General features: G+C 42.4%; 3 protein-coding genes across 8 annotated transcripts in view; 1 reads left to right on the top strand and 2 right to left on the bottom strand.

The window, feature by feature from the left end:
- TIPARP (TCDD inducible poly(ADP-ribose) polymerase) overlaps nucleotides 1-6,759 on the bottom strand; it is a 67,862-nt gene extending 61,103 nt beyond the window's left edge. The window contains exon 1 of one of the 2 annotated variants that reach the window (XM_024192682.3): nucleotides 5,980-6,759. The gene's annotated coding sequence lies outside the window, so the exon portion shown is untranslated. Of the gene's footprint in view, nucleotides 1-1,866; nucleotides 2,143-5,979 lie in introns of those variants that run through there. The other variant, XM_026650005.1, reaches the window with a different exon arrangement.
- A 222-nt stretch (nucleotides 6,760-6,981) lies between these two features.
- Nucleotides 6,982-12,526, top strand: SSR3 (signal sequence receptor subunit 3). 2 transcript variants are annotated; one of them, XM_026650006.2, is made up of 5 exons: nucleotides 6,982-7,259; nucleotides 7,911-8,037; nucleotides 9,017-9,115; nucleotides 11,119-11,250; nucleotides 11,974-12,526. In XM_026650006.2, the coding sequence occupies exons 1-5, from the start codon at nucleotides 7,121-7,123 to the stop codon at nucleotides 12,038-12,040; spliced, it is 564 nt and encodes a 187-aa protein (XP_026505791.1). In that variant the 5' UTR covers nucleotides 6,982-7,120; the 3' UTR covers nucleotides 12,041-12,526. The 2 variants fall into 2 exon arrangements, with proteins under 2 accessions (XP_026505791.1, XP_026505792.1); XM_026650007.2 differs by lacking the exon at nucleotides 6,982-7,259 and adding an exon at nucleotides 7,535-7,666.
- A 907-nt stretch (nucleotides 12,527-13,433) lies between these two features.
- KCNAB1 (potassium voltage-gated channel subfamily A member regulatory beta subunit 1) overlaps nucleotides 13,434-25,303 on the bottom strand; it is a 239,582-nt gene continuing 227,712 nt past the window's right edge. For all 4 annotated transcript variants that reach the window (XM_029911140.1, XM_029911141.1, XM_029911142.1 and 1 more), the window contains 3 exons: nucleotides 19,149-19,269; nucleotides 17,237-17,325; nucleotides 13,434-16,622 (listed from right to left, as the gene is read on the bottom strand). In XM_029911140.1, coding sequence (XP_029767000.1) covers nucleotides 16,533-16,622; nucleotides 17,237-17,325; nucleotides 19,149-19,269 — 300 coding nt within the window. In that variant the 3' untranslated portion in view covers nucleotides 13,434-16,532. The remainder of the gene's footprint in view (nucleotides 16,623-17,236; nucleotides 17,326-19,148; nucleotides 19,270-25,303) is intronic.

Raw genomic sequence — 25,303 nt, 5'->3', positions numbered from 1 at the left:
CCGCCGCTGCCCAGCCCACCCAGCACCAGCGGGGGTCCCGGGCCGCCTGCCACTGCCCGCCCCGCCTAGCACCAGCAGGGGTCCCGGGCCGCCTGCCGCTACCCCCCTGTCCTCCCAGCACCAGCGGGGGTCCCGGGCCACCCACCGCTGCCCATCCTCTCCCCTCCCAGCAGCACCAGTGGGGGTTCCAGGCTGCCCGCCGCTGCCCAGCCCCCGCAGCACCAGTGGGGTCCCAGGTCACCTCCCCCAGCGCTCCTGGACCACCCCTGCCCCCAGAGCATAACCTCCCCCCCAAGTTTTAGTTAGGGGTATATAGTAAAAGTCATAGACAGGTCACAGGCCCTGAATTTTTGTTTACTGCCCGTGCCCTGTCCATGACTTTTACTAAAAATACCCATGACTAAAACGTAGCCTTAATTATAACCACTTTACTACAATACGTTTTCTCTGTCATCCAGCTTTCAACAAATGGCATAAGCGAACAAAGTTATCAAACTATAATAAAGGAAAACTAACTTCCTTACCACATGCTCTAGAAGCCTCTTCAGACTGGAGACAAAACTCTTTTAGACTTTGCATGTAACTATGTTTCAAAACATATTTAAACATGGTTCAGACATGGTTACAACAATCCCTACTTACAATATGACTTATTCAGCCAGTTTGGATTTGAAAAGCAAATGGTCTAGTTGACCAGAAGGAAGAAGATAGTGTTCCAAAGTGATGTTCTCCCTCCTGTGTGTACCCAGTTCTAGGACAGGAACTTGGATTCCTATCCTACATGTTACACTGTTTAAAAAAAAAAAAAAATTACCCACACTACTAAAACAGAGAAATGTGTGTGTACGGAAAAGCACTGCCAAGGCACTACTATATGAAAACATCCCCACCCTGAAATCTCCCCACAAGTAAAGCTCTGGTCAGTTCTCTGAGTAATAACATGTCTTGGACAGAAAGTTCCTTTGACTAGAACATTTGCACACTGCTTAGTCACATAAATAAACAGTATTATTAGTAAATATGTAGTTGTTTTAGTGTTTGTTTTAAGAAGAACCCACAAGCAAATCTCAGTATTCCCAGTCTTTCTTACTTGGGTAATGCTTTATATTTAATAGAAATTTTTGAGTGCCATCTAGGGGCAAACAGCATTTGCCAAAGGACTTTTGAGGACTGTTGTACAGTATAAAGCAGAGATGGGCAAACTACAGCCCATGGGACCGTCCTGTCCGGCCCTTGAGCCCCCGGCCAGGGAGGCTAGCCCCCAGCCCCTCCCCCGCAGCCTCAGCTCGCCGTGCCGCCAGCGCTCTAGGCAGCGGGGCTGTGAGCTCCTGCCCAGCAGTGCGGCTGCAAGAGCCGCCAGGTGTAGTGTATTAAATTGCTCCTCGTAGGAATGTGCTACCTAGGGAGCACCAGGACTAGCAGCCATAAGTAGTACACTGTAAGTAGCACATTCCTAAGGGGAGCAATTTAATACACTACACCCAGGTAGGGAAGGCTGTGCCTCCCCAAACCGCCTGGCCCCCACCCCTTATCTGCCCCCTCCCACTTCCCGCCCCCTGACTGCCCCCTCCGAACCCCTCCACCCATCCAACCCCCCTGCTCCTTGTCCCCTGACTGCCCCCTCCTGAGACCCCCCCGCCCCAACCGCCCCCCCGGGACCCCACCCCATATCCAACACCCCCTGTTCCTTGTCCCCTGGGATCCCCTGCCCCTTATCCAACCCCCCCGTTCCCCGCCCCCTTACCATGCCGCTCAGAGCACCAGGACTGGCATCTGAAAGTAGTACATCGTAAGTAGCACATTCCTACAGGGAGCAATTTAATACACTACAGGTTTAATACACTATGATTAGTGAATGACTGTTACCAGAGGTGAAAGTAAGCCAGTACGGAGGACCAGGACCGGTAAGAAAAGGTGCAGTCTGACTCCTCCTCCAGCCAGGCTGACAACGCTAGGCTCCGTGCTTTCCCCCTGCCTGGCACTCAGCAGCGGCTGCAAGGGCTCCCCTCTAGCTTGCAGCAGGGAGACTGGCTGAGAGGGAGAAGCAAGCCGCCGTTCAACCCCCAGGGTTAGGAGCCATTTCTGGCATCCTTGTTAATTTCACTCACAGTTGCTGGGGGGAGGGGGCTGGGGGATGGTGTGTTTGACCATGGCAGGGGCAGTTCTTTTCTGCCCCCGGGATGAGGGGATCTCTCCAATACTAATATACACAACAAATACAAGCATTTGGCTGCATAGCTTAAATCCTCCCTACCCCCCACTCAGCAGGGGCTCTCCCCTCTAGCTGCCTGCATAAGAACATAGGGAGCAATTTCAGATCTCTTTTTGTTTTGTCCTGCCTGCAGAGTGCAGTGGCTGAAATTGACAAAACTTTCTCTAAGTTATGGGGGGAGGGATAGCTCAGTGGTTTGAGCATTGGCCTGCTAAACCCAGGGTTGTGAGTTCAATCCTTGAGGGGGCCACTTAGGGATCTGGGGCAAAATCAGTACTTGGTCCTGCTAGTGAAGGCAGGGGGCTGGACTCAATGACCTTTCAAGGTCCCTTCCAGTTCTAGGAGATAGGATATCTCCATTAATTTATTTATTTATTATAATTTATAAGTATCTTGTATATTTCATGCAGGCTATTCCAGTTGTCCTTCATTCACCCCTGCCCTGCCTTCCCCTACTACTAGCCACCCACTGGTGTGCCCCCTGCACTGTTTTATGTGCCTGGAAGGGAGATTAAAAAATCCTTGATATCTGACTTGCTAGGAAATAGGGAGGATCTAGGGAAAGCAGGGCACTGGTGGGCATGGTGCAACGCAGTCCTTTGCCCCCCTGGCTCCCACCATGTGGGGGTATGGCACTCAAAAGCTAACTTTGGAACATCCATATGAATGTCTTCCTGGGAAAACAAAATCTTCTTGTCTTGCTTCACAGATCTAAATCTACTCTGATCCAGGTATGTTCTAAATGTATAGGTACAGTATGGATGGATCTCTCAAAAAAGATAGCTCTTCAGTGTAGGAGTTGGACCAACAGTCCCCTGGGGAAGGATGGATTCCATTAAGCAGCACACATTAAGCAGAAGTTCCTGAGGTGTTAGCCCAGAAACACTTGTCCTCCCCCCCCACCCCTTAAAAGGGCACTGGCACCTCCCCCACCCCCGTCCCAATTTTTCACATTTGCTGTGTGGTCACCCTACCCAGGGTTCCCAGCCACCTCTGCAGCTGGGAGCTCCGGGGGTGATTTAAAGGGCCCGGGGCGCCTAGCTTCAGCTGGATCCCCGAGCCCTTTTAAATCCTAATTTAAAAATCCCAGGATTTAAAGGCCCCGCCTCTTCCGGCTGAGGCCCTGCCCCCTCCACAGGACTCTGGAGTACGGGTAAGTCCTTTAAATTACTTTCACCCCCGATTGTTACTTATATGTGAGACAGTAACTCACCTACTCAGGTTAGTTCTTTAAATTCTTGGAAGTGTTTCTAAGTTAGTGTTATTTGACATAAATTAAAGTGAACTATAAAACCAAGAATGTTCCAACTCTGTTTAGTTTAAATAGGCACCAGCCTACATGAAAGGAAACATGGGGCTGCCATCCACACAATCATTTTTACCATGTGATAGGACCCTTCTATTAGAAAGAGGTCACATGTAGCATAGAATTAGCCCTTGTCTAAACACAAAAGTTGTGCAGATTTAACTAAATCGGTTTGTGTGCCCTATATTGGTTTAGGTCTGGTCTATACTACCCGCCTGAATCGGCGGGTAGAAATCGACCTCTCGGGGATCGATTTATCGCGTCCCGTCGGGACGCGACAATTGATCCCCGAATCGGCGCTCTAACTCCACCAGCGGAGGTGGTAGTAAGCGCCGCCAACAAAAAGCCGCAGAAGTCGATTTTGCCGCCGTCCTCACAACGGGGTAAGTCGGCTGTGATACGTCGAATTCAGCTACGCTATTCACGTAGCTGAATTTGCGTATCTTAAATCGACTCCCCCCTGTAGTGTAGATGTACCCTTAGTTGACGAATACAGCTAAATGGATATAAGGCATTCTTAAACCCATTTGACAGTGTCCACTCAAAGGGATTGCACTGATTTAGTGAAATTGGTGTAATCCCCTTGTGTGGACACTCTTAAATTGGTTTAGAGAGTGCCCACCCAATTTCTAAACTGATGTAGATAAATTAGTGCAATTTTTGTGTGTAGTAAAGTCCTTATAAATTCTCTTTTGGTGAGGTCCCCCTCATATTGATGAAATACCATGTTGTTAGACCTATATTAGAATACATGGTTGAGATGATTGAGTTTTGCACTGTACTGGGGTGGGCAAACTTTTTGGCCCGAGGGCCACATCTGGGTGGGGAAATTGCATGCAAGGCCATGAATGTAGGGCTGGGGCAGAGGGTTGGGGTGCGGGAGGGAGTGCGGTGTGCAAGAAGGGGCTCAGGGCAGGGGATTGGGGTGCAGGGAGGGGTGCAGCATGTGGGAGGGGACTATGGGCAGGGGGTTGGGGTGCAGGAGGGGCATGGGATGCAGCAGAGGGTTGAGGTGCAGGTATAAAGCATTTCCAGGACACATTTAGTGTAACCTAAAGATGCAGCGATGAACTGGGACACTAGGGGCCATATTTTTAAAGGTATTTAGGTGCCTTAAGATAGGCAACTAATGGGATTTTCAAAAATGTCCAGGTGCCATGCCAGTTAGGCACCTAGGTGTTTTTGAAAATCCCAGTAAGGTGCTGCTGTGCATCCTTAGGTGCCTAAATACCTTAAAAATCTTGGCGCTATGGAACTTCTTTTTTGAAGAATTTATGCTTTTTGTTATTTAATTAATTTTTTAACCCTTTTGGGGTGTGAAGAAATCCTTCCAACTACAAGGTAGTGCAGTTGTATTGTCTGGAGATAGGCAAAAAAATGGCTTTAAGACAGGGGTGAATGGACTATATGGGGAATCCCATTACTAATTACTAGATTTTACAATTTAGTGAAAATGCAAAACAGCGCTAAAAACCTCACCAATGGTGCTTAAAATAAAAACCTCACCAATAGTGCTTAAAATAAAATAGTGTTGTAATAGGAGGGAGGTTCAGCATGAACCAATTTTTGCAGACTAAGAGTACTAGGTGTGAGAAGTAACAGTACCACCCAAAGGTTATAAATGCCTTAGTTCTATTTCAAGCCATGACTGAGAACTGGGAGAGGGACTCATTTGCCGATGTGTTGTTTCCCCATTGGCCCGTAGGTAGCATGACATCACTGACATTAGCCCTCCTATCACAATAGCAGTCTTGTTGGTCTACATTTTGGTAAATTTCAAATCATTAAATCAACTTTCAGTATGAGTTTGCAGTTTAACAAAAGGAGGTCCAGAAAGATTCAACCATGCTTAGATTTTTTCATGGATGTCTCTCTCAAATTAATTTTGAAACTTTTAGGTACCACTTCCCTACAGCACCTATTTTTTCTCACATCAAAGATACCGACAAATTGGAAAATTAAGCAGAGAGCTGCAAGATGGATTGATTTATGAGAAAAGATTAAAAACTAACAATTTCTATTTTGGCTAAACAATAATAAAGAAATTGTAAATTATCCTCATGTATGTGTAAATACTAAGGAGAGAGAGAACTGCTTTGTCCTAGAGGACATGGAGTAATGGAACAAAATTACACCAAAGAAAATATCCTAATAGCAAGATCGATTAGATTATGGAATATTCTCCCAAGACTACTGGTGAAAGTTCCAAAAGTTGAAAGAAACGAGAGAGAAATAGCTGCAAAGGAGCTATGCCAACTACATTTTAAAAGGGTGGTTAGGAGTTAGGACAAACAGTAAATGTTGTTTACTAGTGCTCTCTTTTCTCCAGTTTCTCACACACAAGCTTTGTTCCTGGTTTCTTAGTTTTTCAATGTACTTAGCCTAATTTAGAATTCATAATTCAAAATGTCCTAGTGGGGCATGTCCTTTGACATTATCACAGGAGGTACTCACACATTACCTTAAACAAAAAACTTGGTCCCCAATCCTGCAAGCTGGCAGATCTCTGTGCTCTCAGTTACAGTAATCAGAGCAGGTGGCAACAGCAGTGTTGCAAGGCGATGAGATCTTGAGGAAATGGTATCATGTGTAATACAGTCCGTACGTTCTTATGTGACTTTACCATGTTGTGCGTAGAGCTCTTGATATTGCATGCTCATGTTGGTGCAGCGCAGCCCTTTCGGTGCGAGGTCACTGTGCTGTGGTGCAGGGCTGACACGTGGGTGTGAAACCACCACAAGGCCAGCAATGACCCAGCAGGGTGAGGTCACCGTGGGCCGTTGCTGTGGCACTTCAGAGCACGACCAGCGGGAGGCGCCAATGGCTGCACTGGTACCGTGGGACAGACTGACTGAGGCAGCTCCACTGAGCCAGTCCCAGCTGCCATCTCTTGCGCAGGGGCACCTGTGACACGTTATGCAAAGGGCGGCAGGAGCGAATTCACTAGTTACAGTGAATTGCCGGTGGTGACAGAGAGCGGCCGTGGCGGAGCTAAGCACTGACCCCGGCACATCAGAGACCTGGCTCGCGCCACCGCTTAGCTGCCCGTGAAAGGAGCGAACGATAACGGCTTCCCCTGACTGGGTGGCCCGGGGCTGTGGAGGGCTCGGCGGGGTGAGGGCTGGCCATGAACACGGGGCTCCCTCCCAGCTGCGACCCAGGGCCCCTTCCCCCGGCCCGGATACCGGCGGGGGACGCTCCGCCCTCCGGCCGGCTTGTTCAGCATCTCGGCGCGCTTACGCCGCTCCACCTCTCTGGAGGCAGGTGGAAAGTGACCCCTCCCCCGCACCCATCGCCTTCCACGTCGGCCGGGCCTGGTGACCCGGAAGTGATCCCCGCTCTGCTGCGAGTCCGCAGTATTTTCTCTGGGGTTTGATACGACGCTTCTCGGCGGGATCCGCTCGTTTAGACAGCGGAAACTAGCCGCTTTCCGGGGCGTTTCGGGGCCGCGAGGAGCGGAGAGGCTGCAAATTGACCCCGGAAGGACTCGGGGGCAGAGGCGCCCCCGCCCTTCGGCTGTGTGCTGAGTGTACGTTGGCTGCCTCAGCTACGGGTCCCGGGCAGGACCAGCGGTAGGGTTGCTCGCTCGGCTGGTCTCAGCGATGGCTCCGAAAGGCGGTAGCGGGGCCCGGCAGCAGTCGGAGGAGGACCTGCTCCTGCAGGACTTCAGCCGCAACCTCTCGGCCAAGTCCTCGGCGCTCTTCTTCGGCAACGCCTTCATCGTGTCCGCCATCCCCATCTGTGAGTGCCCGCGCGGCGGGCGGGCGAGCGAGCGGGGCTCTCCGCGGGCCGCCATCCCCATCCCTGAGGGGCTGGGCCGGGCCGGGCGGGCTCGGCTCCCGCCGCTTCCTTTCCGGCCTGGGTGTCCCGGGTGAGGGGTCGCGGCTCGAGGCAGCCTCCGTGGTGGCGACGTGGCACGTTGGGGGAGGGGGGGTCTGAGCCGTGAGCGTATCGCGGCTACGTCCTGAGCCGGGGCCCTCAGGCAGCGCTGACCCCCTGAGCCCATCTTCCGGCGCTGGCAGCCGGCTACCGCCTGCCCCGGAGAAGGGAGACGTGGGGCCGTTAGTGTCCATGCGAAGCAGGGGGGTCCCGATTCACACCGCCCGCTCTGAAATTGCAGCGCCCTCGGAGGCATCTGCTCCAGCAAGGTGAAGGGAGGCATCACCCTTGCTGTGAGAGTGTCACAGATGAGCCCCAGAAAACATAGATCTTCTCTGCCTCAGGGACGTGACTTTTTAAAAAATGGACAGTCCTGTCCTCTTAGCTCTGTCCTATTTCTATCCAACACATCTGACTAATTCTAGATCAAGTGTAGTGAAGACAGAAATGTTAGTAACCTGTCTCACTTAATGGGGGACTGAATAAATCTTTATGAATATTCTGTTTTTTTAGGGCTGTACTGGCGGATATGGCACATGGATCTTGTTCAGTCTGCAGTCCTGTACAGTGTAATGACCCTTGTCAGTACATATCTGGTAGCCTTTGCGTACAAGAACGTCAAGTTTGTTCTCAAACACAAGTAAGCTTGCTAACAATTTGAATGCATCTTTTCATAACAGAGATAGTGAAATTAACATTTACAGTGGGTTGTTTATTCAAATTTTTACCCAATTCTGGTATATTGAATAAGGCTCAACTCCCTGAGGCATCGTTTGCCACTAGGAGGAGTATCTTAAAGGACTGTCCACTGCATGAAGGAGATTCTCTAAGAACGCATCTCCTCTTCTGCTCCAAAATGTAATTCTAGTTAAAAAAAAAAAAATTCTTTGTTTTACATAAGGATTGGAGTAGCTTCGGAAGTTCTGATCTGCTTTTCCATGACTTCTGATATTGCATTGGTCAGTGAATTGTCCTAAATCTTGATTGAATGGCGTTCTTAAGCATCAAGCTCAGATTTTGCATGGTAAATTTCTGCTGAAAATCCTAAACCAACAGAAGAAAAATTAAAATGTCATTGGTTTCACTGTGGAGATGAGCATCCTCAGCCAAGTGAATGACTGCTCTCTCAAAACATCAGTGTGCTGAGGGTTTATGAGACTATTACTTGAAAATCATGCTTAAGTCTGTTTTTACAATTGTTGCATGTAACTCCTGAGATCACTGTAGCTGAAAGATCAGAGGGAAACCTTTTTTTTTTTTTTTTTAGTTGTCTGTGATTTGATGGCCTTAACACCAAACATACAAGAAAGGTCGTACTATTTCCCTTACATTGGCAATAGATTTCTACTGTTTGTGTAGGTCTATCCCATTTGTGTGTGGAAAGACTAACTAAAAGGAAAAAAAAACTTTTTTTCCCCCCCTCATGGGCAGCTATAGTACCAGAAACTACATTTGACTGATTCTTTAAAAATCAACTAGCTTTCAGTTGGTGTCTGTTTAACATGATACAAAGTTGCTAAATGTTTTGGTTTGTTTTTGACTCCATAATGTAAATGGGAAGAAACTGTAGTTATTGAACTTTCATATTTTGATTCTGATCTAAACTCATATCCTTGCAGAGTAGCCCAAAAGAGAGAAGATGCTGTTTCCAAAGAAGTTACTCGCAAACTTTCTGAGGCAGACAATAGGAAGATGTCTCGCAAAGAGAAGGATGAGAGGTAATCTCCTTTGATTCGCATTGTAAAAATGAATAGGATCCTAATTTTAAAGGCCCATGATATGATATTAGGCACTGTCTCTTGCTTCATGACTTGAGAAGACATCTACAGCCAGTGGGAACTCTGCAGCTGATGGAGCCCATGGTGAAGCACTTTTGAGCTGAGGCAGGGTTGTTAACAGAAAGTCTGTCTTTGAAACTGTCAGGGTTCCCTCCCCACTCTGAACTCTGGGGTACAGATGTGGGGACCCACATGAAAGACCCCCTAAGTTTATATTCCACCAGCTTAGGTTAAAAACTTCCCCAAGGCACAGATTCCTTCCCTTGGACGGTATTGCTGCCACCACCAAATGATTCAGGAAAAGGACCACTTGAAGTTCCTATTTCCCCAAAATATCCCCCCAAACCCCTTCACCCCCTTTCCTGGGGAGGCTTGAGAATAATATACCAACAAATTGCCTTTAATAAAAGTACAGACCAGACCCTTTATGTTTAGGACACTAAAAACGAATTGGGTTCTTAAAAGAAGAACTTTATTATAAAGAAAAAAGTAAAAGCAGCACCTCTGTAAAATCAGGATGGAAGGTAATTTTACAGGGTAATAAAAAGATTTAAAACACAGGGGATTCCCCTCTAGGCTCAACTTCAAAGTTACAAAAACAGGAATAAACCTCCCTCTTAGCATAGGGAAAATTCACAAGGTAAAACAAAAGATAATCTAACACATTTCCTTGCTATTACTTGCAATTTCTGTAATTTTAGATGTATCATTTCAGTAAGAGCTGGGTTACCTGCTTGGTCCCTCTCTCTTTGTCCCGAGAGGGAACAAAAACAAATCCCGCCCCCCCCCGCCCCACAATTTGAAAGTATCTTCTTTCCCCCTTGGGTCCTTCTGGTCAGGTGCCAACTAGGTTAATTGACTGATTAACCCCTTACAGGTAAGTGATTCTGTACCTTTGGCCAGGAGGGATTTGACGTTACTGCATACAAGATTGTTACCCTTCCCTTTATATTTATGACAGGAACCCTTTATCAAGAGGGGATCAGAGAGGCCAAGACTGACTGTTTTTGAAACATGAAAACTCAGCTTTTCACAAAAGCCTTCCTATAACTGAGTCTGAACAATAGATCTAAAAAAAAAAAAAAGCAGCTGTATTAAGGAGTGGTGAAGGTTAGATCCTTTATAGACAAAGTGTCAAGTATCAGAGGGGTAGCCGTGTTAGTATAGACAAAGTGGATCTCAAATTTGTATTTAATGACTAAGAACTTGAGTGATGGGTATATTAGGAATACTTTCTAGTTTAATATCTATTAAAAAAACACAAACTTATGACGAATACTTCTGGGAATTGAACCATCAGTTTTTTAGAGCAAGGACCACGTTTTCCCTTGGATTGACAGCATGGGCACTGTACCTGCAAAATAATGAGTGTTCATCTCAATCTAGTAATAAAGGTTCAGTTTTTGTGACCTTTGGACCCAGATTCTTGAAAAACGTAGGTGACTTAAGTATGTATATGTATACTCAATAAATATAGGTTATTCCTGTACTAGCTTGTCAGGCCTCAAGTAGCACTGACTGCATTTTCTATTAGAAGCAGTCTGAAAACAGTCAGAGGAGCAGTATGTATGCAGCTAGGCAGGGAATGTCTTTGTATAGTTAATAAACTTGGTTATTTGGGACCCAATTGTGCCCTTGTGGTTTTTTCATATTCAGTTATGTAAAGAAGAAAAGAGACAACAGTGTTTAACAGCATTGCATGCATCTGATTTTTATTAATTTATCAGTGACAGAAATGACATATATAATCCTATTATGGTGACTTTTGATGTTCAGTAACTCATTCTGTCATGGTAAAAGGTATTTTATCGAGAGGTTTCAGTGTGTCCTTTTTTTACTGACATAAAAGGTGCCATCTCTGAAGGAGTGCTGCAATAGTGGTGTTAGTATCCAGATTTGTATTAATCTACACATATTTAAAATTTATTTGCATTTATACATAGAATTCTGTGGAAGAAAAACGAAGTTGCAGATTACGAAGCAACAACATTTTCTATCTTCTACAACAACACCCTCTTTCTCGTCTTGGTCATCATTGCTTCATTTTTTCTATTGAAGAATTTCAACCCCACTGTGTATCCTTTACTACTATTTCACTGTAAACAATCTGAGAACTGTTCACAAGTTTTTTATTGATAGCCATGTAGTTTCATAATTTAGTTTGTCCAGTAACATTTGGGCATTAGGTTATAGAACAGTCTAAATAGAGATTACCAAGGCAGCTCCAACCCGTACTTGCATGCTGATGGTTTTTGTTCTCATTTAGCATTGAACGTGCTTGGGTGTCTCATTTGAACTCTATGAAGAAGCTGCGTGGTATGGATAACTCGATACAATGGTGTGTGCTGCAGTAAGAGCTAGTTAACATTTATATGGAACTGCCCTATGGTATATTCTTGTCAGGAAATTTAAATGTTGTGGGCTGTTGTGCTACAGGATATTTTTTTCCTACTCTGCAGTAATTTCTTGAATGTGAAATCATTTCCTCCAGAGCTGAAGTCGCTTACTTTATGCAGCACTAATTTGATGCAGTATTCAAGATAGGATGCCTGTTAACAGCATTTAAAACTTCTCTTTGGGGGCTAGTCTAGGCTTTGTTTTTTAAAATTAACACACACTTATAAATAGGCTTAATTCCTAATAGCGTCTGTCTCTAAACTAGACATCAAGTATGCTGCAGTACCTATTGCAAAACTCTGTTTCCACCCTTTCTCTTCAGACCCCTACTATAAATGTTTATTGTAAGAGATGTTACTTGTGGTAGCTTTAAGTTTACATCCTTAACCTTTTCCCCACAGAAACTACATTCTGTCTATAAGCGCTTCATCTGGACTGATCGCCCTTCTGTCTACAGGCTCCAAATAGACAAAACAGTGGTCATCTGTTCATATTTGTGGGTGGATCCAATTTCATTCAAGACTTAAGTGTGGGAGGTATAAACAGTCTGAAAACTTGAGCTTTTTTACAACAATAACTGTAAAGCAAACTTTGAATTTAGCTTTGGTTACTTGCTAAGATATTGTTGAAATAAAATTGAATGAATCAAACTTAAGTGGCAGAAGGAAGGAAATATACCATATCAAAAGCTGTAATAAGCTTAACTCCTTGGAAGTACTTTGTAATCATAATAAGGATGATTTGTCAAATGTTTCCTTTGGCGTTTCCGTAAACTGAATTAGGCTACCACTCCAAAGCACAGAAAATAACCATGCTCTGAACTCGATGGCAGACTTGCAAATATGTTGTTTTTTTTGATATGTATAAAAGAGCTTAACCCATTAGTTACAAAAAGTGACAATCCATCTCTTAATACTTATAATTTGAAATATTTTAATAAAAAGTTCAAGAATACTGACTGTAGTGGGCTTCTTGATATTTACCTTCTAAATTTCTAAGGTTTTCAGATGGAAGACTATCAGTAGAGCTCTGTGATGGTGGCAGCCTCACCTTGCCCTATGGAGTTGTGCTTCAGAGTAAAAGCTTCCATGTTGTTTTTTTAAAATAAACCAAGTCCCTAGTCTAGCAAAGAACCTTGAAAGTATGAGCCAGGAATAAGCCTAAAGAAAGTTCTGTTGGAAAATATCCTGAAACAGCTGTGAATGTGAATTAACCCATTCATCCCAATGGGTTAAGTCAAACCTAAAGATGATAATCAAAATGTTAATATTTTAACTGTAGTAGATTATACCTTTCTGGCACCCCTTGGGACAAAGGAGGAAGGGTAACGCTCTTGTATCCTTGACCATGGTATTGCTGGGGGGTTGTCCTGGAGTCTTCCAGCAGTGTTGCCCAGGACATTTGCCTCCTTTCCAGTGTGCATGTGGGGGAAGAGGTAAAGTAGTCAAGATGAAGGTCAGGAGCTTACAAAAGGCAGAGTCCAGGGTTTTGGGAAAGCAAAGGAAGAAAAAGAACCACCCACTCTCCTTTCTGAAGGGTCCTGGGCAACCAAGGGTCTCAAGTGGTATCCCCTAGTCTGCAACCCTACATCCTGGGCCTGTGGAGCTTGAATTCCAACCCTGCTCCATTAGTGTGCCACCTCCAGCTGAGCTGGGATCCTCCCTTTTACATACCTCACTGGTGTGCTGGATTGGGGCTGACTGCCCAGAGGATGTCTTTAACCCCTTTTTGACTGGGATGGGGATATGCTAGATTTTCCTACCAATGTCCCTAGTCAACAACCCCAAACTGCTCTGCTATTTGCTCAAAGCTCCAATTGCTCTCCTTTTCTTTCCCCCCTCCCCCCCCGCCCCTAAATACCAAAACTTATAGCTAACACAATGGCTATGTTGCCTATACAAATCTGTGGCATCCTAAAAACTGAACATAGGGACAGGTTAAAATAAATGCAATGCTGAAATACGAGATGTTATACTATACTATATTTTCATCTACAAGGAAGATTAACTGCCTTTTTAATATTTAAATAAAGCCTCTGCAGAACTTCCAGTTTGCAGTTCGAGTGCGGCAGGTATTGGGTCTGGCTTGCCTTAGAGTATGCAGGGTTTGTCTAAGTATTTTACATGGAGAAGCTTAAAGATGACTTTCAGAGGGGGAAAAGTTTGGATGCGTATGTTTTTGTTTTTTTCTGCTGCTGCAGAAAGATGTCTTTCAAAAAATTGTTCTAGACTTTCAGGTGTTTTCACCTTGAATTGTGGTCTTTTCTGCCCTGGGCCACTGGAGAACGGTAGGCTTGACATCACAGGTAAGGACTGCCTCTTACTCCGTTTGTACAGGGCCTAGCACAATGGGATTCATTATACTTTAACAACAACAACAACAACAAACCCCCACTTCTGCATTGAGGTAGAGTTGTGGGGAGGATAGAAACCAAAAAGGAAGAACAAGGCAGAATACATTTTGGGCCCTAATCCATCCAACACACAAGTAGTACCATTGACTCTTAAAATGGGACTACAGTACTCACATGCATAGTTAAGAACATGTATTTGCAGAAGAGGGACCTAGATTTTCAGCCTTTTAGGAAGTGGCTGATATTTTTCTCTAAGTGACAGGTTACCAACAATGAAATGCTGTTACTGTCAGCTCATTGAATATTTTACTAACTTTTTCTCTTTAGTTTAGTTTTTTTGGAATGGTTATGTTTCTAAGGCCTGGAGACCATCTTTGTAAGGTCAGAGTTTCTCCTGAGAATTATAGGATGTTATAGGATAAGAAGCTTAACAAATATTTGAAACCCAAATCATTTCTGGACTCTTAATTTAAATCCCCATCATTTTCTCCAAATCCTGTCATGCTTGCATAACCACGTGTTTCCCTCGCTCTCCTTTTCCCCTTAGAGGAGATCAATGTCTATAAATCACAGAGATGGTAGGAGTGTCTAAAGTGACAAAGATTGTGTGATACTGTAACCTGCGCCGGCCCCCGACAGCTGGTTTAGAGATGCTCCCAATTCCATAAGTAGAATGAAGGTTAGCCTAAAAGTTGTTTGTTGCTTGGCATCCCATTGCTATCTGCCAAATTATTAAACCGCTTGACTCTTCGTATTAGTTTTCTCTCTGAATAAAGGACAGTGCCATCTCCCTTTTTAATGAGTATTTATTACATTAATTTCTATAACAGGCAAGAATTTTTAATTTTGGCTTACACACAGAGAGTGCAGGATTCCTGTATGACTGAGGGGAAAACATAAGGAATGTGTCCTAAAAGAGAAAAGGGATTGGTACATAAATAAAGGAATAGTTCAGTTGGTACCCTGCAAAAGAGTGCATTTCACTTTTTCACCTTTGTAAGGTATTCTAACTCCTGAAGCCCTTCCACTTCACACAAGAGTTAAATCAGTGCAGTTTCTTGGTTTCTTATTTAAATATCTTTTATCAACAAAATATGCATCAAACATTTTAAGTATGTGGCACTGATCAGTAAACAGCTGTGGGTGAAACGTACTGTATGGGATGTCCCCCCTCATCATCTAACAATAAATAATGGCTTTTTTCTTCCCCATGTGCCCTCTTTTGGGCGGCTGATCACTGAAAAAGTAGTAAGATCTTGGTGGGCCAAAGAGATCATTTATATCTCATTCATTTCAATGGAAAAATCTCAATTTAATATTTTTATGGATCTTGCAAAATTGTTTTCACTTTGCTGCTGAGCGTAATGTAGGTATTTTCTTGTCCTAAAAACAAAATCACTGATTGTAATAAATGTTCTAGTTATAAGGTTAGATGCACAAAATGCTTTTATTGTGTACAAGCAGAAGTTAGATTGCAGTTCTATTATACAGAAGCTAAGTTCATTTACACATACTATAGATCATTGGATGAAATAGAAGAAAAACATTTTAACTTTAAAAATATCAGTATCTATGTTCTGTTCATGTGTCATCTGGAAAATGTGTGCAACCCTCCTATGTTATGAAGTTAGGAAACATGGTATACAAGGGCCCTATATGTACTGTACATTACCGTACTCTTTAGGAAGTGTATATGTATGCAATACATGTGTGAAATAAACTTACTGAAGTTATAGTAAATGCATTTTACAAAGCAAAGTGAGGTTACTATATTTATGAAGCTGTTCTTAAAATGGGCAGATTAACTGATAAATGTACCAGTGTTTCCTGTGTAAGGATGAAACACTTTCACAAAACTCATTGTTTAAAAATACCTTGTCAAAAATACTACTTATGGCTGATTTCCAGGATACAGTCAGAGCAAATGTAACCTTTTCACCAAAACAAATATCTGGTTTTCTGATATTTTACAGCAACTGAATTATATAATGAACAGCTGAGCACACTCAATATGCAAAATTCTTAACTGAACTATTTAGAAGCTGAACCATGTAGTAATTAATTTTCTGACTTTTTACTGTAAGGTCCTTTTTCAGCTACAGCCTAAAGCCTATATAAAAATTGCATTTGAAAATTTTGAACTCGCTCATTCTATGATCTAGCTGAAGAATTTTTATAGTTGAAATTTCTTAGAATGCGTCTTTACTAAAACCGTAAGTTTTGTTTTTGTTCATTGAAAAAATATATCTGTACATCCTTCTTTAATTACCAAGTACCTAAAGGATATAAATAGTTTTTGTATTTTGTTTTTTGCTTGATATGTGTATTTTACTGCATAAGCATGAGGTGCTAAGAGAAAAGTAAGAGTCAATGACTTTAGTCAGAGATAAGAAAATACAAAGATATTCTCAGTTGTATGAGAGATCAACTGTGCTTTTGAATTTTACTGCAGATTGGTAGCAACAGCACACACCTTGAAAAATCCAGTAACAATAGAGACTAAGCAGCAAGCTGCTGCATGATTCTAATGACTGGATATTAATTCAGTACTGTACTATATACAGAGCACTATTTTAACCATGCAGTCCTGTGTAACCATGCATTGCATTATGATCGGTAGTCCTTCTTGCTGATGGGCTTATTCCCTAGAATATTATCTATTTCACTTACAATGTGTGATGTCATCTTTGGAAGAACCTAAGGATGAAGAAAAAATGAAGCCCACATATTAACAGGATTGCTTAATGGTTATTCTTGGTTAAACAGGTTTTCCAAAATTAAACCAATTGTATAAAATAATGTAAGAGCTCTCTGTCTCTGTATGGTAAATAGTTTACATTTATATGGTGCCTGCTTTCCTTCCTTCCCAAATTGTAATGACTGTATACTAGAAGGTCTGCTGTAATTTTCTTCTAAGGATCTCAGGGCATTTTGTAAACTATACACATGTAAAACATCATTGAACAGTGATGGGAGGGAAGTTTGTGATCAAGGATATCAGAGCAAGCCCCTCATGAAAAATGCTATGAGATATTTAATGTCAGCGCAGACCTTGGTTTTTAAATTCTCCTGTAGAAGACTACTGGAGATTGGAAAATAATATTTGTGGGCTGCAGTGAAGTAGAGTATATTTGTTTCTTTAATTAAAGTGTCAGTAGAACTGCAGAGGAACTGAAAATGTAGTAAACCTTTAAATTCAGGATACTGAACATACTAGACTCAGGGTATGTACAATGCTACCCTGAAACAACTTCAAAGAAAAGTAAGTAAACGCTTTTGATACTAGTAGGATTTATTTGTATACTACTTGCCTGAATGGCTCCAAGATTTTCTATCAGTTGCTCTGGATTGGAAGATCCTAGAAGAACAGAACTCACACCTTCATTTCGCAGGCACCATGCTGGGAATAAAATCACATGACTGTTAGGAACATAGGAATTGTCATACTGCATCTAGATCAGTCTAGTCCAGAATCATTTATCTGAGGACAGTGGTCAATAACAAATGCTTCAGAGGAGGGTGCAGGAAACCCCTTAGTAGATCACTATAGAATAACCTGTCCATAGAGCCAGTTTCTTCCTAATCCCTGTCAGATAGTGGTTGGTTTGTGTCCTGAAGCATGAAAGTTTATATCCTTATTTTTTAAAAGATCCCATCTAATATAATTGAATGTTCTCATTATCCACGTAAATGTCAAATCCTTTAAAAAATGTTAATAAGCACTTGATACATTGTTGTAATGTGTTCCTCAGGCTAACTATGCATTGTGTAAATATTTCCCTTTTTCAGTTTTGAATTTGCTGCCTTTGTTTTATTGAATGTCTCCTTGTTCTCACGTTATGGGAAAGGGTAAATAGGACTGCTCAATTTACCTTTGCTATATTATTCATTATATTGTATAGCTTTATCTTCTTCCTAAGTTATTTCCCCTTTCAACTAAACAGTCCCAAACTATTTAACATATGAAAGGCTTTCCATGCCTCTATTTGTATTAATCCAACTTCCATCTATTTCTGCTATACCCTTTTTGAGATGGATGACCAGAAAAAAAGTGTTCCCAATGAGCATGTACCACTGACTTATATACTACACTGGTAAACCGCTGAAAGGGTAATTGCCCAGCATCTTGATTTAGTCAGCATTTACTCATTCCCTGTGATTATAGGTAAGACTTTAATATCTAGTTCCTGTGCATAATACTGAAAGATAAACTATGAAATAGATCTTCCATCAGAATCATCTGACCACTTAAGCTGCTAATAAACTGATGCTGGAGCAGGTTTTTTGGTGCTAGGGGACAGGAGTGGTTACTTAAGTTATTTAAACTGCAGGATCACTTCTCTGACAGCCATCTGTGTGCAACATTTCAGTAATGACTCAAGGCAAGCATAGAGAAGACAGCACACTTAAAAATGATTAATGACCTCTCCTTTTGAAAAAAGGTATCTCTGTTCTCTGTTAGCTGTATTTATAAAGCATGAGTTAATCAGGTGGTCTGTGGCTATTTCAAAGGTACTAGATTCCTGGGACACTGCAAGAAACAAAGGCACTTGTGATTATTTCATAGTAATTGCTAGCTCACTTTATTGCGGTTTTATAAGAAAATGGATATTGTCTTTGCCAGAGGATGATGAGTCAAGAATAGAGAGTAGTAATTTAAACTGGCATTTTACTTTACTCTAAAGCATTTCTTCCTTTTCATATACTCATCATGTTCGGTCAGTGCATGCCTCCTTATAAAGTAGCACTGCATCTTACATCATCAATCGTCATCCATCCCTGGCATCCTGGTCTACAGTTTCTATTATCTAAATGATCACTTGACTTAATCTGTCTTTCTGAGTGATGACTTGATTTAAATCACTTCTTTCTGAAGCAGAAAGCTATCCCTGCTGGCTGTCACTTTGAATGTGCCATTTGAAATGCAGCAGGTCCCAGAGATACTGCTGGTTCTCTGGCTATTAAGGCTTTTAAGTTATCCCTCTCTCAGAGACGTAAATGGAATGAGTGAATACTAATGGAGTACTCATGGTTTCATGGCTTTGTGCAAGACAGTTTTTGATGATCTGCCAAAGATCAGCAAAGCACAACATTTGGTATATATGAATTACTGTACTAGTTCTAGAGTGTTTTTTTTTTTTTCAATACTATGATGTGAACCAAATCAAGTATCAAGCAAGAGGGGAGAAAGCAGCAATAAATTATACTTTCAGTATTTCTTACCAACTGCTAGCTGAGGTAGTGTGCATCCAAGACGATCTGCAATTGGGGAAAGGTCTTTCAGCTTTATTTGCTGTTTTCTTCCTTCTTCACTTACAATTTTTTCCTTTAGCCACTGGTAGCACTAGGAATCAAGTATATTGGAAGGTTAAAACTAACAGTGATTGCCAAGATGAGGTGGGTGGACCAACTTCTGTTGGTGAAAGAGACAAGCTTTTGAGCTCCACAGAGATCTTAGGGTTTGTCTACACTGAAACTTCGTTGGCAAAACTTTTGTCATTCAGGGGTGTTAAAAAAACACACACCGCTGCACGACAAAAGTTTTACCGACGAAAAGCGCTGATGCGAACAGTGCTTTGTCGGCAGGAGCGCTCTCCTGCCAACAAAGCTGCCAGCGCTCATTGGGGGTGAAAGTTTTTTGTTGGCGGGAGAGCTCTCTCCTGCCATCAAACAGCAGCTATACTGTGCGCCTTTTAACGGCACACCTGTGTCTCTAAAATGTGGGTAATGTAGACAAAGCCTAAGTCATGTCTCTACAACCACACTGCAGACAGTGATTACAAATTCAATTAAAAATTCAGAGTTGTTATGGGCAGCTTTGTTTTTGTTTTTTTGTTTTTTTAAATCTTCGCCCACTCAGGAGGTAGTAACTGAGCTTGAATGATACAAAACTGCTGCTGCATGAAAATGATGATGGGGGAAAAAATAAGTCATCTTGTAGATTCCACACTGATATTTTGTTTGGTTTATACGACAGATGGGCTAAAACTAAAACCCTGAATATGGACCCTGGAATGTGAAACCACCCCATTCACTTTTAGTTCCTGGTTGGATCCAAACCCAGAATGGTTCTATTTTCCTATTTGGGGAGGATGCAAGCAAAATCTCAGCCCTTCTCATTAGATGTTGGCTCAAGGTGTTAAGATCTTGGAAGAACAGCTGATTTTATGAACTATCACCATTCAATGTTTATAAAAATGAATCAGAACAATTTGAGATTTCAGTTCCCTCTAGTCTAACCCTGAAGCTTCACCCTCAACCTTGAACTCTAATGTAAACCTAATTTGGATCCACATCTGAACACTGCCAGTTTACAACAGATATCTTTATACTTTGATTTGTGAATTTCATGGAGGAAATAGATTCTTTACAATCAAATACAATATTTAGATAATTCTAAACTTGTTCTATATGCATATCATATGTGTAATAGAGAGCTGAATTCTATTCTTTAAGCAGATTGGTTGAAATCTATTTAATAGGCAAAGAACCTGTAATTAAAAAGGAGTATAATTTAATAGAGGCTATAAGAAATGAGTGAGAATGACCTACTGGTTGAAATCCAAGACTCGGTGACAGGAGAGCTGAATCCTATTGCTAGTTCCTCCATAAATTGTGTGGCTTTGAGCAAGTCAGGTTTTTGTGCTTCATTTTTTTACCTGTGAAACCTAAAGTCTGTTGTCTGTCTACTAAGATTCCAAGGTCTCAGGGGCAAAGATAGTGACTTCTTTTGTGTCTCGTACAGCACCAAGCATTTTGTCTGTGTGTAATTAATTAGTAATAAAACGGGTAATTTTGCAGGATTGTTGCAAGGCATTAATGAATTAATATTTGTAAGCACTTCGAGATCCTTGGAGCTCTTATAGTGTTTCCTATCCATAGATCTCTTAGTGCTTTGTAGTGGTGGACTAAGCATTATCCTCATTTTATAATGGAGAAACTAAGGCACAGGATCACACAGCAATTCAATGGCGGAGTCAGGAACACAACCCAGGTCTGCTGACTCCACTGGCCCATACACGAGTGTCTATAAAAGAGCGTATGTGTGAAATGCTTTCAGATGCTCATCTTAGTGCTGCTCTATTATTTCTCAGCCTCAAAAAGTTGAGAAGAGCTAATGCGGGGAGACATCCTTCATCCTTTTACATTTATTGCAGAAGGTTGATTTTTACCCATGAGATGATACAAAAGACATTCTTTAGTTAAACATCTTGAGTCTTTTAAAATGATGTTAAAACCCTGATATCTTAATGCGCTGCCATTTTTCAAACTGTCAGCCACAGTAAGGACAGTACATCACAGATAACAGCAAGTACTAAGTAGGCTTCATAACCAGAGAAAGTGTTGCCTTTTATTGGGGCTAGAGGTCAATATTTTTACAGTGAAACAAGCCAGAAAAATGAACAGTTCTGGATGCACGTAGATTCTGGCATGTCAGATTGATTCCATTTGTAGTGTAACAGAGTACCATTAATCTTCATGGTACAGATCAGGAGGAAAAACCTTACTCTGCTGTTTTCTTACGCACTTAACCCCAGATCATGTCCAGGGTGCAGAAAGTTACATATCTGCATCTTAATAGATAAAACAAGTTTGTGCAATGTCTGTGTATAATTTGAGATTTGAATTGGTGCTAACGGTAGGACAGCAGCATGACAAAGAATTAAAGACAAGTGTAATGCATTTGATGTTCCCAGCTTTGTTGAGATTGCTCATTGTCCAGGGCGGGTAAGTGAGCTAATACCAACATTCAAACAGTGAACTCTTACTAAACTCCTTTCTAGCCTCCCATTACCTCGCTTTTCTTCCCCAACACTCTCAATTTCCTTGTTACAGAGACCCTCACTCTGGCCAGAGAATGCTCCCGTTGGAATCCACGAACCCAGTTTGGAGCATCACCCACAAAGTTATTCCTTCCTCCCCATTTTACAGCTTGGGCAGGGCAGAGCGTGTAATGTTAAAGCGTACAGGAGTATAGTGTAGTAAAGTCAGGTGTTGCATTATGAACAATCTATGGTATTAAACTCTAATAATGAAGCTAACACAATATTTAAATAGATTAAATAACTCACTTTGAGAATTACATATCACCAACCAATGACTGAATTGTATCTGAGTCTAGTATGATGTGATGCTCCATCATTTTAAAATTTAAAAAACTACTTCGTTCTTTAAGGAATTTTGCTACTCTTTAACGATGGGCTTCTAAACGTAGTCTTATCTAGCCTCGGACTTTGAATTTAATTAATAGGGAGCATAGAGAGATGAGGATTTAAAAGTGGGCAAGGCGATATAAAATTAGGCTGTTCTGCAAGAAAACTAATGAAGGCAAAAGCTGCACTCCACTTAACTCATGCATAATAAATCAGAACTATGAACCATTTTTATTACCAGTGCAAGGTGCTTTTCAAGATACTATGTCAGCATAACAGTAGCTTAAGATGGACAAAATGCCCGTTTGCTATCCTTGCTATATATTTAAAATTTATTTCCAAAAACTACTGTTTAAATACAGTTCTGTGGTAGGGGAATATATTCACATTTAAAACATGAATCCTTTACTGCTGTTCCCTTTGTTATAAAAGCCTCCTGATGTACCTTGCAAATGCCCTGACATTTCATATTATGTAATAAATTCCCTATACTCCTACCCTATCCAAGTCCCGTCTGTGAGTGCTGCTGACAAAACCTGTATTTATGCAAATGAAAGGTTTTGTATGGCTTGCTGGAGTAATGTAGACTGGTGGGACTGCTGGGAAGCATCTTTACCCCTATTATTTATTTAATCTTCAGATTGCCAAAAGCCCCATCCTGAACAGAGCTGTTACATGGCCAAATTAAGCGTAAGACCTTTGGCACAGAAGGCTGACTGAAATAGTTTTCAACCTTCTTTCATCTGTGAACCCCTAAAAATTTTTGAATGGAGGTGCGGACCCCTTTGGAAATCTTAGTGTGCAAACCTCCAGGGGTCCACAGACCACAGGTTGAAAACCTCTTCTCTAGAGAATACAGTACCCTGTATCTCTGAGGAATTCAAGGTTATTTTTTTGTCATCTTAAAAATTCTGCTGGAAGCACTGAGTAGCGCTAAACAAACCTGTTTTATGGAGTAGTTGCTTTTCAGCTGCTGAGTGACTCGAAACGTTTACTATTTACAGAAAGTGCCTTGTCAGCCACTAGGCTGCAATAAACTTCAAATACATTTCATAAAAGGGTTTTTTTCCAGGCACTGAAAGAAAATAATAGAGAAGTTTCATAAGAATGGGCTGGGGCTCTGAGATGCTCTAAAACAGGGGTAGGCAACTTATGGCACATGTGCTGAAAGCGGCACGCGAGCTAATTTTCAGTGGCACTCACACCGCTCGGGTCCTGGCCACCGGTCTGGGGGACTCTGCATTTTAATTTAATTTTAAATGAAGCATCTTAAACATTTTAAAAACCTTATTTACTTTACATACAACAATAGTTTAGTTATATATTATAGACTTATAGAAAGAGCCCTTCTAAAAATGTTAAAATGTATTACTGGCACGTGAAACCTTAAATCAGAGTGAATAAATGAAGACTCGGCACACCACTTCTGAAAGGTTGCTGACCCCTACTCTAAAACATTAGACAAGAGAGGAAGAAAAATCTTGAGATAAAAGCACAGGACAGAAATCTAGGATCATGAGGTTTATCTCTGGCGTGTCAGACTCCCTGTATGAGCTTGGGCAAGTCACTACCATCTTTCTGCCTCAGCTTCCTCATGCAAAACGGTGATAGTGGGCCAAATCAATCTCTGGTGCAACACTATGGAATTAACTGAAGATAAATCAGGGATATTAGCTAGGATGGGCAGGGATGGATATATCGGACCCAGTTATATTTACTATCTTTAGAGGGAAGGTGGGAGGCTTAATGCCTTGGTCTTTGCTCCCTTGTTCAGTGCACAGCCAGGCGTGTAAGATGTTGCACTCCAGCACAGTGCAAGTAAGAGTTATGCAAGGATATAAGGTTAAGCACAAGGTGTAGCCCTCCACTCTGAACAATAGTAGTAAGGCTGGAGTTTCCTGTGCACTTACTTCATTATGTGCAAGTGTGCATTATTCAAAATGGGGTGTGAGTGGAGAATGTGTAAGTCTGAGATGATAGAGATGAAGCACTGTTCACATCATGCTAATAAAGCACTTAGCTATGCATTCCCTTCTTAAGTCCTGCTCTTTTTACTATGCAGAAGGGACTTACGGCTAGATTCACATAGGGATTTAGGAAGTGGGTCACTGAGTGACGTAACACCTAACTTTTAGGCACCTAGAAAATCACAGGACCAGCACTGCTTCACAAAGCCTGAGTAAGGTGCCTAGGCTCCTTATACAATGCATGGGGAGAGAGGCACCTTAGAATGCAATCCACAAAAGCCAGCACCCTGGGTAGGGAGCCACTTAAGCTAGTCAATGGGAGATGATGACTAGCAGGTTCTGTGCCAAGCCCCGCCCCTTTTGCTGAGATAGGCGCCTAGCTCTGCTTGGGATTCTCAGCTGTGAACCCTCTCCTGGAGTTAGGCACCTAAGGTGTTTCCTGCAAGAGGAGAAGGCGGGGGAGCTCCTTCATAACTTTTAGTGCAGTGGCTAGGATACTCACGTGGGATGTGTGAGACCCCCAGCTCAAGTCCCCCCTCTGCCTGATGAGGCAAAGGGATTTGAACAGGGATCTGCCACGTCTCAGGCAAGCACCCTAACAACCACTGAACTATGGGATATTCTGATATGGGGCTCCCTCAATCTCTCTTGTTAAAGCTGTATCAGTGTGTATCAATAGTCATTGCAGTAGGGGGACTGGATCCAGGGTCTCCCACCTCACAGCTGAGTGCCTTACCCACAGGCTATACAGTAATTCTCAGTCTTGCTACTGGCTTCCCTTCCCACTGTTCTATTTCTGGAGTTAGGCAGCCTCCGAACATGCCTACCAGATCAAGCCCTGCCTGTGATTTCAGGAACCAAGCACCTATCTTCCTTGGTTTGTGAACCACACTGGGACTTAGGTGGGAGATAGGTGTGTGGATGCCTAGAGTGAGGCAGCCGTGCGCATGCTCAGAGGCAGAAATGTTGGTGCCTAGGGAACTTTTACTACAAGAACAAAGTCACTAAGTGAGTTTAGGTGCCTACAGGGTGAGGTGGCAGCTGAGTGGGGATTTTGTGAATACCAGTAGCACCTAAATCTGGGTCTTAGGCACCTAACATAACAGATAGGTGTGACGTTGTGCAGTCCATATGGTTTTATAAAAACATGATAATAAGTGACTATAATGTAACTGGGATAGATTTAGAGAAAATATGGTAATAAGTGAATATAATGCAACTGGGATATGCTCCGTGCAAAAGGTCTCTTGTAAGGTAT

Source organism: Terrapene carolina, unplaced genomic scaffold (genome assembly GCF_002925995.2).
Source record: "Terrapene carolina triunguis isolate 2854851 unplaced genomic scaffold, T_m_triunguis-2.0 Scaffold88, whole genome shotgun sequence".
NCBI lineage: Eukaryota > Metazoa > Chordata > Testudines > Emydidae > Terrapene > Terrapene triunguis.
This window is presented reverse-complemented; position numbering and strand designations above follow the sequence as displayed.

What these genes read in the sequence shown, in the direction of transcription:
- SSR3 (XM_026650006.2), top strand. Translation starts at nt 7,121, where the DNA reads ATGGCTCCGAAAGGCGGTAGCGGGGCCCGGCAGCAGTCGGAGGAGGAC. An exon ending in CGTGTCCGCCATCCCCATCT is followed by an intron (nt 7,260 to 7,910) that starts GTGAGTGCCCGC and finishes CTGTTTTTTTAG; the next exon opens with GGCTGTACTGGCGGATATGG. An exon ending in AAGAATTTCAACCCCACTGT is followed by an intron (nt 11,251 to 11,973) that starts GTATCCTTTACT and finishes TTTTCCCCACAG; the next exon opens with AAACTACATTCTGTCTATAA.